Consider the following 15,215-nt stretch of genomic DNA (forward strand, 5'->3'; position numbering starts at 1 on the left):
TCTGATTTGGGATGCTAGTTGCAAACTAGGGGCATGATTTAACCAAATGAGAACAATGGCCAATTAGCCTAACCTCGGTTGTTGGTAAAATTCTAGAATCGATCGTTAAGGATGAGATTTCTAAATTCTTGGAAGAGCAGGGTCGGATTAGAACAAGTCAACATGGATTTAGTAAGGGGAGGTCGTGCCTGACGAACCTGTTAGAATTCTTTGAGGAGGTGACAAGTAGGTTAGACCAGGGAAACCCAGTGGACGTGGTCTATCTGGATTTCCAAAAGGCCTTTGATAAGGTGCCACACAGGAGGCTGCTGAGTAAGGTGAAGGCCCATGGTGTTCGAGGTGAGCTACTGGCATGGGTTGAGGATTGGCTGTCTGACAGAAGGCAGAGAGTTGGGATAAAAGGTTCTTTTTCGGAATGGCAGCCGGTGACCAGCGGTGTCCCACAGGGTTCAGTGTTGGGGCCGCAGCTGTTCACCATATATATTAATGATCTGGATGAAGGGACTGAGGGCATTCTAGCGAAGTTTGCCGATGATACGAAGTTAGGTGGTCAGGCAGGTAGTGCTGAGGAAGTGGGGAGGCTGCAGAAGGATCTAGACAGTTTGGGAGAGTGGTGCAGGAAATGGCTGATGCAATTCAACGTGAGAAAATGTGAGGTCTTGCACTTTGGAAAAAAGAATCCAAGCATAGACTACTTTCTAAACGGTGAGAAAATTCATAATGCCAAAGTACAAAGGGATCTGGGAGTGCTAGTCGAGGATTCCCTAAAGGTAAACATGCAGGTTGAATCTGTGATTAAGAAAGCGAATGCAATGTTGTCATTTATCTCAAGAGGGTTGGAATATAAAAGCAGCGATGTGCTACTGAGCCTTTATAAGGCTCTGGTTAGGCCCCATTTGGAGTACTGTGTCCAGTTTTGGGCCCCACATCTCAGGAAGGACATACTGGCACTGGAGCGTGTCCAGCGGAGATTCACACGGATGATCCCTGGAATGGCGGGTCTAACATATGATGAACGGCTGAGGATCCTGGGATTGTATTCATTGGAGTTTAGAAGGTTAAGGGGAGATCTAATAGAAACTTACAAGATAATACATGGCTTAGAAAGGGTGGATGCAAAGAAACTGTTTCCGTTAGGCGAGGAGACGAGGACCCGTGGGCACAGCCTTAGAATTAGAGGCGGTAAATTCAGAACAGAAATGCGGAGACATTTCTTCAGCCAGAGAGTGGTGGGCCTGTGGAATTCATTGCCGCAGAGTGCAGTGGAGGCCGGGACGCTAAATGGCTTCAAGGCAGAGATAGATAAATTCTTGATGTCGCGAGGAATTAAGGGCTACGGGGAGAATGCTGGTAGGTGGAGTTGAAATGCCCATCAGCCATGATTGAATGGCGGAGTGGACTCGATGGGCCGAATGGCCTTACTTCCACTCCTATGTCTTATAGTCTTATGGTCTTATGGTCCCCTAGCCAGCGTGTTTCCCGGCACTTGCAGCAAAATGAAGCATCCCACTATTCAACATGCCCCACTAATCTTTATTATTGTCACAAGTAGGCTTACATTAAGACTACAATAAAGTTGCTGTGAAAATCCCCCAGTCGCCACATTCCGGTGCCTGTTTGGAGGGAGAATTTAGAATGTCCAATTCACCTAACAAGCATGTCTTTTGTGACTTGTGGGAGGAAACCGGAGTATCCGGAGGAAACCCACGCAGACACGGGGCCTCAGTGGGGAATGCCCCACCAAGGCTGCACTCAGCCCCGTTTTCTGCTCTGAGAAGCTCCTCTCACTGGATCGCACAGTGGCGCGAGAGATCGGGATGCCATTTTTAATCGCGACCCGATGTCGGGAACCCCCGATATGACCCCACCCCCCAAAACCCAACTCAGTATGAAGGGGTCCTCCAGCCTCCCTGCACCCCACAAAGCCCACGCAGATCACCCCCAGCCCAATTCCCGCTGCGTAAAAAATGACAGCTTTGCACAGTATCAGTTCCAATCCTGTACCTTGGCAGTGCCCCTGCCAGCTGGCAGTGGCAGGCTGGTGCCCAGGTGGCACTGCCAGGGTGCCAGGCTGACAGTGACAGGGTACCCGACTGGCACCAGGAGCACCAGTGTGCCACCCTGCCCAGAGGGCAAGCATCTGGGAGCCTCTGTTCCCCTGGGAGACCCCCATGAGTGCCGTTCAATCTGGTCCCCTTTTGTGGAGACCAGCATTGACCAGCGCTCGCCCGAGATCTCTGAGGCGAAGGAGATAGATCTCAAAGCCTCAGGTGCCTTTTAGAGTGGGGCTAGCTGTCTTGCTCTCATATGCGGATTTGCCAAAACATGATCCCGCCCACAACGGGCGGAATTCAGATCGCAATGACTCGTTATATCGCGTTACGTCTCGTGAGGTATTGCAGACCGTGTAGATCGCGGCACTGGAGTCTCCCAGCTTCTATCGGCCACGCGGCATCTAAAAAGCAGCTCGCTGCAGCCTAGGTTTAATGATTTGTGATGGTTTCACTACAAATTATTTCAGTATATCCTACAAACTGTTTCAGTAGATCATCTACAAATTATCAGCAAGGAATCTGTCCACTTTTAATGTTGATCCTGTTAATCTGTTTTTCTTTCAATTGCAGAGTGCTCCTGTTGTTGATTTCTTCAGGGTACATTGGGTTCAGAATTGTAGCTCTGGAGGAGCAGCTGATGTCCATGGGAGCCTGGCCAGAACTCCACACACACAACAAGTAAGTACACTAACTGGTCAGATAAACCTTGAGTAAAAGCTTTGTGCCATCTTGCACGCTGTGCAGAGCATCTGTGCATCTGAAACTGTCCAAGTTGCTCATAAAAACGACTACTGTTCAAACAAATGCGGCAGAGAACTTGCAGATTCGGTAGAAGCAATAATAATCCCCTACACATCAAATTCTTTACCATTTCCTTGTGATAGTGCAGTGTTGAGTGTACCAGTCCCATTGCTTAAAGACAGATATCAAGCACTTTAATTTATTGTGCATAGAAATATACATCTTGCAGAAATGAGACATGTTGCTGAAGCTTTATACCGTGAGCTCATCAGTATAAACACAAGAATGCCAAATTTTAAATTATCGCAACAGTTTAGACTTCAGGAGAAAAGGGTGCTGATTGATTGATTGATTGATTGGCACAAGCGTTGACGAGAAGAAAGCAATGAGGGACTATAGGTTTAGCAAACTCCTTGATGATTCAAAAGACATAAGGCTTGAGCATATTTCATGGTTTGCAAAGAATGGGAGCATGTGTATAAATCTATGTTACTTTCTGGCAAACATAAATTATCCATATTACAAGCTTTTCTGATTATCTTAAATTGGTTATTTGTGTAGCTATTAGTACACTGGGGATTAGTCGCTGTTGATTAGGAAATATCCTGGTTTAATCTTAGCCCTGTAGAGAATTTGTTCTTTAGCTGCTTCTTTTTGCCTTCATATTACACTGTTGCAGCATGTCGGACAGGCTGTTAGAAATCGGATTAAATTGGCACCAAAGAATTTGAGAATTCTTGATCTTGTTTTGCTAATTGGGTAATTAGCGGGACCAGGGAAATGGTTCATTAAACTCCTGAATGCAGGAGGATTCAGAGTTAGTCTTGGGAATGGATAAGAAGTTAAACTGTATGAAGTTCTGTCAGGGTTTGTGTTTTACTTTGGGTGGGGGACACCAACTGGGTGATCCAGGGCTCAGAGTTGGGACCACGACTGCTTCTAATTCACACAAATGCAATGAAAACTGGTCAGCTTTGCAAATGATGCCAAACTACAGAAGGCAGTGGAATCATAGGCATCTGGGAAATTTACAGAATAAATTGGGAAAATTGTGCAAGTGGGTAGAACAATGGAAGTTGAAATCTAATACAGTCATATGCAATGTACTACATGCAGAAAGAAAAATAAGTAGCATCCATAGTCCATGGAAGTAGCTTTGGATGATGTTCAGAGATTTGAGTTTTAGGAGACTTGACACTTGCGTGTCCAACTACAGTAATCGACCAAAGAATATTGAATTACATAGACAAAAACGAAGTCTGTGGAAATTGTGAACAAACTGTGCAGTACTCTGGTCAGTCCACAAAGTACTGTTCATTTCTGGAGACATTGGTTATGAGAAAGACTAGAGAATCACAGTGGTTAGCACTGCTACCTCACAGCACCAGAGACCCGGGTTCAATTCCAGGCTCAGGTGACTGTCTGTGTGGAGTTTGCAATTTCTCCCCGTGTCTACGTAGGTTTCCTCCGGGTGCTCCGATTTCTTCCACAGTCCAAAGATGTGTAGGTTAGGTGGATTGGCCATGCTAACTTGCCCTTAGTGTCCAAAGGTTAGGTGGGGTTATGGGGTTGGAGGGATAGAGCAGGGAGTGGCCCAAGGTAGGGTATCCTTTCTGAGGGTGGTTAAAGACGCTGACTGTGCTCTTGCACTCTTGGGTTTTTATGATTTCTATGAGTTCTATGAAACTTGGACTTCAGTCAGAAAAGGAAGCAATTGAGAGAAGATCTTTCAGAACATGATGATTGAGGATATTGGAAAGGTAAATATGGAACATTAAGTGAGACAGGAGGAGAAGCTAGTAAAAGGTGAATTCAGAAATTCAGAATCATGAAATTCTTCACAATAAGAGTGCCCAATATATGGAATAGACATGGAGTCACGCGTTAAACCATGGGTGGCATTCTCCGTTAGCCGATGCCAAAATTGGGACGTGCAATCGGGTGGAGAATAGCTCCCGATGCCGAAATCGTGGCAGGTGCCAGTTTAAAGCCGAATCCCAATGCTCTGCCTCCCCAAAAATGGTGTCAATAGTTGCAACACTGTTTTTATATCATTAGTGGGCCCACCCATGATTCTCCACCTTCGATGGGCCGAGTTCCCAACGGCACGGTCCACGTGTGCTTTCACAATTGGTGAACCTGGTGTGGTGGCTGCTGAGAGAGAGAGAGACAGCATATGGACAGTGTCCAGCACCGCCATACTTCGCCAACAGCCGGGCAGCTGGCCCGGGGGGCTTCTGCCAGGGCTGGGGGGAGGAGTGGGGGGTGGACAGGAGGTGGGCTGTGGGGTCAGGGTGGACGGATACACAACACTATTACCGCAGCCGGCAAGGCAGCCATGTAACTGTGCACGCCGCTGACAGCCTGTTTTAAACCTGGGGCCCTGGTACAAGTCCCCCCCCCCCCCCCCGGCCAAGGGGGACCCATCAGCTGTCTGGGCGCTCCAGCACAACCTGTCCCATCTTTTCAGCCCTGTGTGTGTGTGTTGGCCGGGGGGGGGGGGGGGGGTTTATTGTTTATGAGTGGCTGCAGCTTTTCAGCCCTGCGAGTGTCCATCATGGACCTGGTGATTCTCGCACCATTTTCCATGAGTTTCGATGGTGTTCCATGCTGCGCCCCTCACCGGTAGCGGAATCAATGCAGGTGTGGGGCCAATGTTTTTGATGTGAAACTCCACGGATTCTCCGTTGGAAACGGAGAATCTGGCCCAATGTAATCGTTAGAAACTAACTGCATGCTACCAGGAGGGTATTTGATGATCTTGCTGGATGAATGAATTAAGATGGGCTAAATGGGGTTTCTTGATGAAGATTATCTTGAGGTCCATATCAGTTCAGCTACTGTAAGACCAATTTTCCCTTCCAGGTTAAAAAATCAGCATGTAGGGAAAAAAGCTTATAAAATACTAAGTGAGTCTGTACATTGCATCTGCACAAAGCACTGAAAATCTCTCATTGTGAAAGCCAAAATAATTCCACTTGAGACTTTCATTTCATTTAATCATTGCTCTTTGCACAGGGGTAAAGTAAGCTCCGTATTCCAGTTCAAGCATCAGTTTCATTTTCCTGTAACTGAATCAACATCCTGGGGGCTACCATTGATCAGAAACTGAACTGGACTAGGCATATTAATGCTGTGGCTACCAGGGCAGGTCAAAGGCTAGGAATTTGACGGCGAGTAACCCAGCTCCTGACCTCTCCCCCCTCCCCTCCCCAAAAGCCTGCCCGCCAACTACAAGGCACAGGTCAGGAGTGTAGCTCTCCACTTGCCTGGATGAGTGCAGCTCCAACAACACTCAAGAAGCTCGACACCATCCAGGTCCAAGCAGCTCGCTTGATTGCTCCTTCTTCCACAAACAGTCAAACCCTTCACCACCAACGAACAGTGGCAGCCGTGTGTACCATCTACAAGATGCACTGCAGTAAGTCACCAAGGTTCCTTAGCTATAACCTTTCAAACCCATGACCTCTACCATCCAGAAGGACAAGAGCAGCAGATACCTGGAACCCCACCACCTGGAGGTTCCCCTCCAAGTCACTCACCACCCTGACTTGGAAATATATCGCTGCTCCTTCACTGTCGCTGGGGCAACATCCTGGAACCCCCTGCCTAATAGCACAGTGGGTGTACCTACTCTTCAAGGACTGCAGTGGTTCAAGAAGGCAACTCACCGCCTTCTGAAAGGCAACTAGGGTTGGGAAATAAATGCTGGCCTAACCAGCGAGACCCACATCCCATAAATGAATTTTTAAAAAGTGCTTTGTGCCGTCAAGAAAAGCAGCAATTCAGTTGAAACGTTCCGATGGCTGCATTCAAAAAGAGCAAAGTTCAAGCTTAAAAAACTGAAGATTATTTTATTGCTACTATAAAATGTTTCTTACACCCTTGTTCTCTCTGATTGTCAGCCAAATATGGTATAAACTTTGTACAATATGAATTCTTTACATCCACCTGGGGGTAAAGCCTTTAGTTTAACACCCTAGACAAAAGATTGTACCACCAACAATATGGCACTCTCTCAGTTCTGCACTGAAGTATAAGCAGAGGCTAATCCTGTTAAATAACAATTATGCAAAGCAATTTTGTGCAGTTGATTACTGACCCGTGTGCCTCCAGTCTTGATACAGGAGATGGTATTTCAAACTCTTAGTTAAACTCAAACCTACTGTGCTAATTTGCAGTTTACTTTTTCTTTTAGTTTTCAGCCACGAGGCATTTTTAAGTACCACGTCAAGCTGAAATCAATCACCCAACACAGTTTGGCAGTCATAAGTGAAATCAGTTTGCAGCAATAACTTTTATTCCATTGTTTTGGCTGTATAATCTGTGCAACTGAAAATAGAATGAAGTAGAAAAATAAATTAATTGCTGCACTAACTGGAAGCAAATATCTGCAGCAAAGATATCAATAAACATCTGTTACCTTTTTTGCTGCACTCCACAAGAGTGAGTTTATAAACTGTACATAGACACTCTTTTAAAAAAAAATTTGAGTGCCCAATTCATTTTTTCCAATTAAAGGGAAATTTAGCGGGGCCAATCCACCTACCCTGCACATCTGTGGGTTGTGGGGGTGAAACCCACACAGACACAGGGAAAATGTGCAAACTTCACACGGACAGTGACCCAGAGCCGGGATCAAACCTGGGACCAAAGCGCGTGAGGCAGCAGTGCTAACCACTGCACCACCATGTTGCCCTATAGACGCTCTTTAATCAGGAACATACTGCTCACAGAAAGCAACCTTTCTGGGAGTTTCAGATGGTTTGTTTTTCAGACTGCATCTGTGTTTTTAAATCTGTTGAGGCACATCATCATATATAGTTCATTGTGCTTAGCAAAGGGTTAAAGAGGTTTTGAGTCAGCTGCCATATTTAACGGCTACTATCATGTATCTTCTTGTGTTTCACTTAGATACAGAAAAACATGAAGCTGGGACAATAACTGTGAATGGCACCATCTGTGTGTCAAAGGGCTTTGATGACGTTCCAGTGGATCTTCCCCAGTTCACAGCAAGCATTTTGTGACTGTTTGGCATCATGGGACAAACTGATTTTCTTTTTTTGTTGACTGTCAAAAAGGAATCCTTTCTAAACTTGGACACATTTATAATCCCTCGCAAACTGAATGTGAGTGGTGCCCTCCTTTTTCTTTAAATAAAATTGACTATTATGGCAAATCCCACTATTGATTAAGATAGAAAAGATACATTGAGTTTGATGTGTCCGCCTGCTTGGCAGGATTGTAGTGGAATGCAGAATGTTTTGCTGCTGCTGAATGTAAAATGATATACTGGGAACTAGAAAGCACTGAAGGAAACCTTAAACCATTCCAGAAGAAGTTCCGAATCATAACCTTGAAAATTGCATGCTGTGCAAAATGTTTAGACATTCTTGTGTTGAATGCTGAGAGAACAGACCGTGGCTTGCATGATCGATCCAGTGCAACACAAGGCAGATGATACAATCCAAGTGACTTTTCATATTTATCATTCAGTTTTTAAAAAACAAATGATTGCAGAATGGAACCTGTGTGGGATGATGAGAACTGGCTCAGTTTTATTCTGCCATGAAATTATTTGTATTTTTGATTGTCTAATTTGTGCGGAACACTAACCCACCACATTGTATGATTTTTTTCTAAATATGTACAGCAAAAAACAAAGGTGTAAACAAAAAACTGTTGCCTTTTTCAACACTGCCACGAATGAGTTAATGTTTGGTACTGTCTTTAATTCTGAACATGGGCTGTATTTTATAGCCTTCTGCTGACATGTTTGAAGGCCGATGGGGAAGGGGAAAGGGATGGCTTATAAAATACAGCACATGGCCTGCCCCCTTCAACACCATTCAGTCTCACAATGGGCAAATGCTTTGTTTGGTTACTGTAACCATTACCACTCCTTTTGCCTTTGGGTCAGTCACACCTTTGTAATTTAATGTTGCCCAGCCCCAGACTTTCCCTTTCCTTCTTCTTCCCCTTCTTAATCTCCAGTTCCATCTGAACAGGTCCTACCGACTCACACTGACATTTTCTGCTCCTGCCCGTGTTGGGCGGGTTTAGTGACGGGAATATAAAATATCGGCAAGCAGGAACTGATTGTCCCCCCTCATTTCCCAACACTGAATGTGAGGAGCGCCATTAAAATAAATTAACATAGGGGCAGCACGGTGGCCTAGTGGTTAGCACAACCGCCTCACGGCGCTGAGGTCCCAGGTTCGATCCCGGCTCTGGGTCACTGTCCGTGTGGAGTTTGCACATTCTCCCTGTGTCTGCATGGGTTTCGCCCCCACAACACAAAAATGTGCAGAGTAGGTGGATTGGCCACGCTAAATTGCCCCTTAATTGGAAAAAATAATTGGGCAATCTAAATTTATAAAAAAAAATAAAAAAAAATTAACATATAATTATCGTATAATTGTAAAATACATACAGCAGAACCAGCACCGCCCTCAACCTCCCCCTCCCCCCCCTCTCCTCAATCCAGGGGAGCAACGTATCAGAATGGGATAAAGTGACTGGCCTCAGGAGGCAAGCTCCTGGTAAGCGGGGCTCCCGGGGTGTGGGTACGGGGCTATTGAGTACCAGGGGAGTGGGTCCGGGTGGTAGGCAGGTAGCTTTTCTGGGGGGGGGGGGGAATGGTGGAGTCACTCTTGGGGGGGGGGGAGACTGTTTCCCGGGTTGCTGGCACTGTGCTGGGATGACATTTAAATATTGTTCCCCGGATCATCAAGTTGCTGCAAAGTCCATTACCCCTAACGCTAACCCCTAATGCTGACCCTAACCCTGACCCCTAACCCTAACCTCTAACCTCTAACTGAAACCCCTACACTAACCCTATCCCCTAACCCTAACCCTAACTCCTCACCCAAACTCTAACGCTAACCCTAACCCCTAACCCTAACCCTAACAATATCCCTAACCCCAACACTAACCCTAACCTAACCCGTGGCTGCTCTTCACCGGACAGGATTCCAGCCACAAGCTGCCGGACCTGCTGACCATTCCCAGCACTTTGGCCTTTTTTTTCATATTTTCAGCATCTTGAGTATTTTTCTTTTAGTTTTTATATTTATTCAGTTAGTAACACAAAAATGAATTTGCAATAATAGCCGCAGGAGGTGAACATTGAACTTCCACGGGAGAGTAAATCGAGACGCTGAGCCTCTACCTGCAGAAATTGATCATTTTGTTAGCAATCGAAGTGACTCCTGTCACACCCAGGATACTATTCTCCACAACTGTGGCAATCAAAACATTTGACAATAGAAAATCTAAATATGTAGTCACACCCAAGCAGAAAGGTGCCATGTCTTCCAAACCAAAGATCAGAAAGATGAGAATTAATGGAAATATGCAACTGGTTCATCTTTGATCATTCCCTGAAAGAAAAGGATGAGTTCATATTTAAATGCTGACTAATTTTCTAATTAAGAACTTTTGCAGAATGCAGCCTGATTGCTGTGCACTTAAATTTTTTGTTATTTATTTTTATTTATAAAATAATGTAAATGATTGAGGATTTAATGAACTCTTTGACCACATATGGATTTGATACAAAATGCAGAGATCTTTCATTTGTATTCTGTAAACTAAGGATACCTCTATTTTGCAATGTATTGTAATTATTTGCATATTGAAATGTTTGCAATTGTGCGATCCTTTCATTATTTTGTATATTTTATTTTAATGAGTGATTCTGTTATGAATCATGATTACTGGTTAAAACAATTATTTATATCTCCATCAAAGTGTGGTTTCTGCCATCACAATGATTTTTCAATAAACCAGCTTTCTATCTTTATCTTTGATCACAAATTTTCTTCATTCAAAGTTCTTACTTTTCCAAAAGTCAGTAACCGGCCACGGTGTTTAGGATACAGTGTCAAAGGATACCGCAAGTTGTTTTCATTCCTATCAGAAACATTTGAACTTCTCAGAAAGTAATAGGCACACAACCTACTCCCACATATCAATTAATCTTCCCCCCATGGACTAACAAGAAGCAGGAAGAATACGTAGACATACGGCTCTTGGAAGTGCCTCAGCATCATCTTCAGTCAGAGGAAGAAAAGACCACCATGAGCTGGATTGTAACATAATTGTCCATCAAATGTTTTGAAAATTTATATATTGACAGCCGCTTTCTAAAAACACAACAGATGCTTTGCCTCCACCAGAAGCGGTGATTTGCAGGCCAGAGATTCAAAAGGATGGAAATGGGGCTGGTTTAGCACAGTGGACTAAGACAGAACAATGCAGAACAAGTCCAGCAGCGTGGGTTCAATTCCTGTTACAGCCTCCCCGAACAGGCACCGGAATGTGGTGACTAGTGGCTTTTCACAGTAACTTCATTGAAGCCTACTTGTGACAATAAGTGATTATTATTATTAAAGTCTGACGAATCCAGCACAAAGTAGATTCCATGTTCAGAGTGATGGACTCCATTTCCACTGTGGATCACCAATAACCTGTCAGCCTATAATCAGGAATATTTGTGTGGAGGACATGGTATATTTCTGACCTTATCTGAGTCATTGCCCAAATTTTCCCAAACAATAAAGCAATCTATTTCCACCAGCTACTTGTGCTTCTCATTGGCTAGAATAACACCAAGCAGGAAAGATAAAAACCATATCCTGTACAGTGTAATCAAATGTCTATTTGATTTATTCGAACTTCAATTATTCAATGTTATGCAAACTCTATATTTTGTCTATTCCAACAAATCTCCTGTGAGTAATGTGAATATTTAAGAATTGAGGCTGGATTCTCCTCTCCCCAGTCGTGTATTTCTCATTGGCGCGGCGGGATTATATACCAGAATTCATCACCCACCACAGAGACTGATGAACTGATTGTTTCGTTACCTTGGTTCTTCGTTTTCTCGTTTGTACATACTGTTATTTATATTCCATGTTTTGTTACATGCACTCTATCTGCACGAGACACCTTCCCTTGTAAATACATCAGGATTTTTGTATATAGTCAGGATCATGGTCATGTAAATATGCTCACATACTCTGTATATAGTCAGGCACATTCACATACCACACTATTTATTGCCATATATATTTTTTTTTTCAAAAGGGGGAGATGTCATAATATACACACAAGTATATGATGGTGCATAGACAGACACTGACTGACACACTGAATGACCAATCAACACACAGAACACAGCAGCCAATCACCAGACAGGACACGGCCACTATAAAGCCAGAGGGCACTAGTTTTCCCGCTCTCTTGGGATGCAGCCATTGAGACAGCCAGAGCCCGTAATCAGCAACAAGAACATTCACCATGTGCTAGCAGTATAGTCTGGTCAGGTTAGCCTCAGGTCTCCAGTCAACTCAACATAGTGTCAACCCACAGTTCAAATATGTTTAATAGCTCATAGTTCAATAAAATAGAGTTGTACTTCTACAAGTGTTGGTAGCCTGTCTCTCTCACTGCTATGGTAAACGCAGTCCTCGCAGACCCAGCATACCCAACACATCACATTCAATCTCCCACAGTCCATGTACACTCTCTCCTATCACAGTCTCCGTATCCCCATTCCATCTCCCACAGTACAGGTACACTGTCCGCAATCATTGTCTCTATATCCCCCATTCAACCTCCACAGTCCATGTACACAGTCCCCTATCACAGTCCCTATATCCCCATTGTGTCCCCCACAGTCCATATGCACTGCCCCCATCACAGTCTCTATATCCCCATTCAATCTCCCACAGTCCAATCCCTCTATACCTCCATTCTCCTCTCCTCAATGGGCAGTCCCAAGCTGGCCTGCCCTCAATTGGTGTTCCAAAGCTGCCTTTTCATAAGGGGCAGAACAGGCAGCATGGTAGCGCAGTGCTGCCTTACGGTGCCGAGGTCCCAGGTTCGATCCCGGCTCTGGGTCACTGTCTGTATGGAGTTTGCACATTCTCCCCGTGTCTGCATGGGTCTCGCCCCCACAACCCAAAGATGTGCAGGGTAGGTGGATTGCCCCTTTATTGGAAAAAATGAATTGGGTATTCTAAATTTATATTAAAAAAAATAAGGGGGCAGGACTGTACTCCTGCACTGCACTGGAGCCTGCGCAGATCAGGGTGCTGGAGCCTGCGCAGACTGGGGTGCTGGAGTCTGCGCAGGTCGGGGTGCTGGAGTCTGCGCAGGTCGGGGTGCTGGAGTCTGCACAGGTCGGGGGGCTTAAGCCTGCGCAGACCGGGGTGCTGGAGCCTGCGCAGACTGGGGTGCTGGAGTCTGCGCAGGTCGGGGAGGCTGGAGTCTGCGCAGGTCGGGGTGCTGGAGTCTGCGCAGGTCGGGGGGCTTAAGCCTGCGCAGACCGGGGTGCTGGAGCCTGCGCAGGTCAGGGTGCTGGAGTCTGCGCAGGTCGGGGTGTTGGAGTCTGCGCAGACCGGGGGGCTTAAGCCTGCGCAGACCGGGGTGCTGGAGTCTGCGCAGACCGGGGGGCTTAAGCCTGCGCAGACCGGGGAGGCTGGAGCCTGCGCAGACCGGGGGGCTTAAGCCTGCGCAGGTCAGGGTGCTGGAGTCTGCGCAGGTCGGGGTGTTGGAGTCTGCGCAGGTAGGGGTGCTGGAGTCTGCGCAGGTCGGGGTGCTGGAGTCTGCGCAGACCGGGGGCTTAAGCCTGCGCAGACCGGGGTGCTGGAGTCTGCGCAGACCGGGGGGCTTAAGCCTGCGCAGACCGGGGTGCTGGAGCCTGCGCAGGTCAGGGTGCTGGAGTCTGCGCAGGTCGGGGTGTTGGAGTCTGCGCAGGTAGGGGTGCTGGAGTCTGCGCAGGTCGGGGTGCTGGAGTCTGCGCGGACCGGGGGGCTTAAGCCTGCGCAGACCGGGGTGCTGGAGTCTGCGCAGACCGGGGGGCTTAAGCCTGCGCAGACCGGGGAGGCTGGAGCCTGCGCAGGTCGGGGTGCTGGAGTCTGCGCAGACCAGGGAGGCTTAAGCCTGCGCAGACCGGGGAGACAATGATTGCGGACAGTGTACCTGTACTGTGGGAGATGGAATGGGGATACGGAGACTGTGATAGGAGAGAGTGTACATGGACTGTGGGAGATTGAATGTGATGTGTTGGGTATGCTGGGTCTGCGAGGACTGCGTTTACCATAGCAGTGAGAGAGACAGGCTACCAACACTTGTAGAAGTACAACTCTATTTTATTGAACTATGAGCTATTAAACATATTTGAACTGTGGGTTGACACTATGTTGAGTTGACTGGAGACCTGAGGCTAACCTGACCAGACTATACTGCTAGCACATGGTGAATGTTCTTGTTGCTGATTACGGGCTCTGGCTGTCTCAATGGCTGCATCCCAAGAGAGCGGGAAAACTAGTGCCCTCTGGCTTTATAGTGGCCGTGTCCTGTCTGGTGATTGGCTGCTGTGTTCTGTGTGTTGATTGGTCATTCAGTGTGTCAGTCAGTGTCTGTCTATGCACCATCATATACTTGTGTGTATATTATGACATCTCCCCCTTTTGAAAAAAAAAATATATATGGCAATAAATAGTGTGGTATGTGAATGTGCCTGACTATATACAGAGTATGTGAGCATATTTACATGACCATGATCCTGACTATATACAAAAATCCTGATGTATTTACAAGGGAAGGTGTCTAGTGCAGATAGAGTGCATGTAACAAAACATGGAATATAAATAACAGTATGTACAAACGAGAAAACGAAGAACCAAGGTAACGAAACAATCAGTTCATCAGTCTCTGTGGTGGGTGATGAATTCTGGTATATAATCCCGCCGCGCCAATGAGAAATACACGACTGGGGAGAGGAGAATCCAGCCTCAATTCTTAAATATTCACATTACTCACAGGAGACTTGTTGGAATAGACAAAATATAGCACAAACCGGGCTGCTGCACAGGCTCCACCCTCCCCGGTCTTTGCAGGCTCCAGCGCACTGGTCTCCGCAAGCTCTACCCTCCCCGGTCTGCGCAGGCTCCAGAGCAGACTGGGCCGCTGGAGCCTGCTCAGACCGGGGAAGGTGGAGCCTGTGCAGGTCAGGGTGCTGGAGTCTGCGCAGACCGGGATGCTGGAGCCTTTGCAGGCCAGGGAGAGTGGAGCCTGCATAGGTGAGGATGCTGGAGCCTGCATAGGCCGGTAGCGCTTGAGCCTGCGCAGACCGGGGCGCTTGAGCCTGCGCAGACCGGGGCACTTGAACATGCACAGACTGGAGAGGTTGGAGCTTTTGCAGGTCGGGGTGCTGGAGTCTGTGCAGACCGGGGCGGCTGGAGCCTGCACAGACCGGGAAGCTTGAGCCTGCACAGACTGGGGTTGTGGAGCCTGCGCAAACCAGGCCACTGGAGCATGCACAGACTGGGGCTCTGGAGGCTACACAGACTGAGGACGGTAGAGCCTGTGCAGATCAAGGCTCTGGAGGCTACACAGACCAGGGAGGGT

The 15,215-nt window shown here is 46.7% G+C and overlaps 1 protein-coding gene across 5 annotated transcripts in view; it reads left to right on the top strand.

Moving 5' to 3' along the window:
* The window catches only part of si:zfos-943e10.1 (GRAM domain-containing protein 2B), a 122,097-nt gene extending 113,134 nt beyond the window's left edge, over positions 1-8,963 (top strand). For all 5 annotated transcript variants that reach the window (XM_038778307.1, XM_038778308.1, XM_038778304.1 and 2 more), the window contains 2 exons: positions 2,625-2,732; positions 7,710-8,963. In XM_038778307.1, coding sequence (XP_038634235.1) covers positions 2,625-2,732; positions 7,710-7,725 — 124 coding nt within the window. In that variant the 3' untranslated portion in view covers positions 7,726-8,963. The remainder of the gene's footprint in view (positions 1-2,624; positions 2,733-7,709) is intronic.
* Positions 8,964-15,215: the final 6,252 nt, after the last annotated feature.

This window comes from Scyliorhinus canicula, chromosome 18 (assembly GCF_902713615.1).
Source record: "Scyliorhinus canicula chromosome 18, sScyCan1.1, whole genome shotgun sequence".
NCBI classification, from domain to species: Eukaryota; Metazoa; Chordata; class Chondrichthyes; order Carcharhiniformes; family Scyliorhinidae; genus Scyliorhinus; species Scyliorhinus canicula.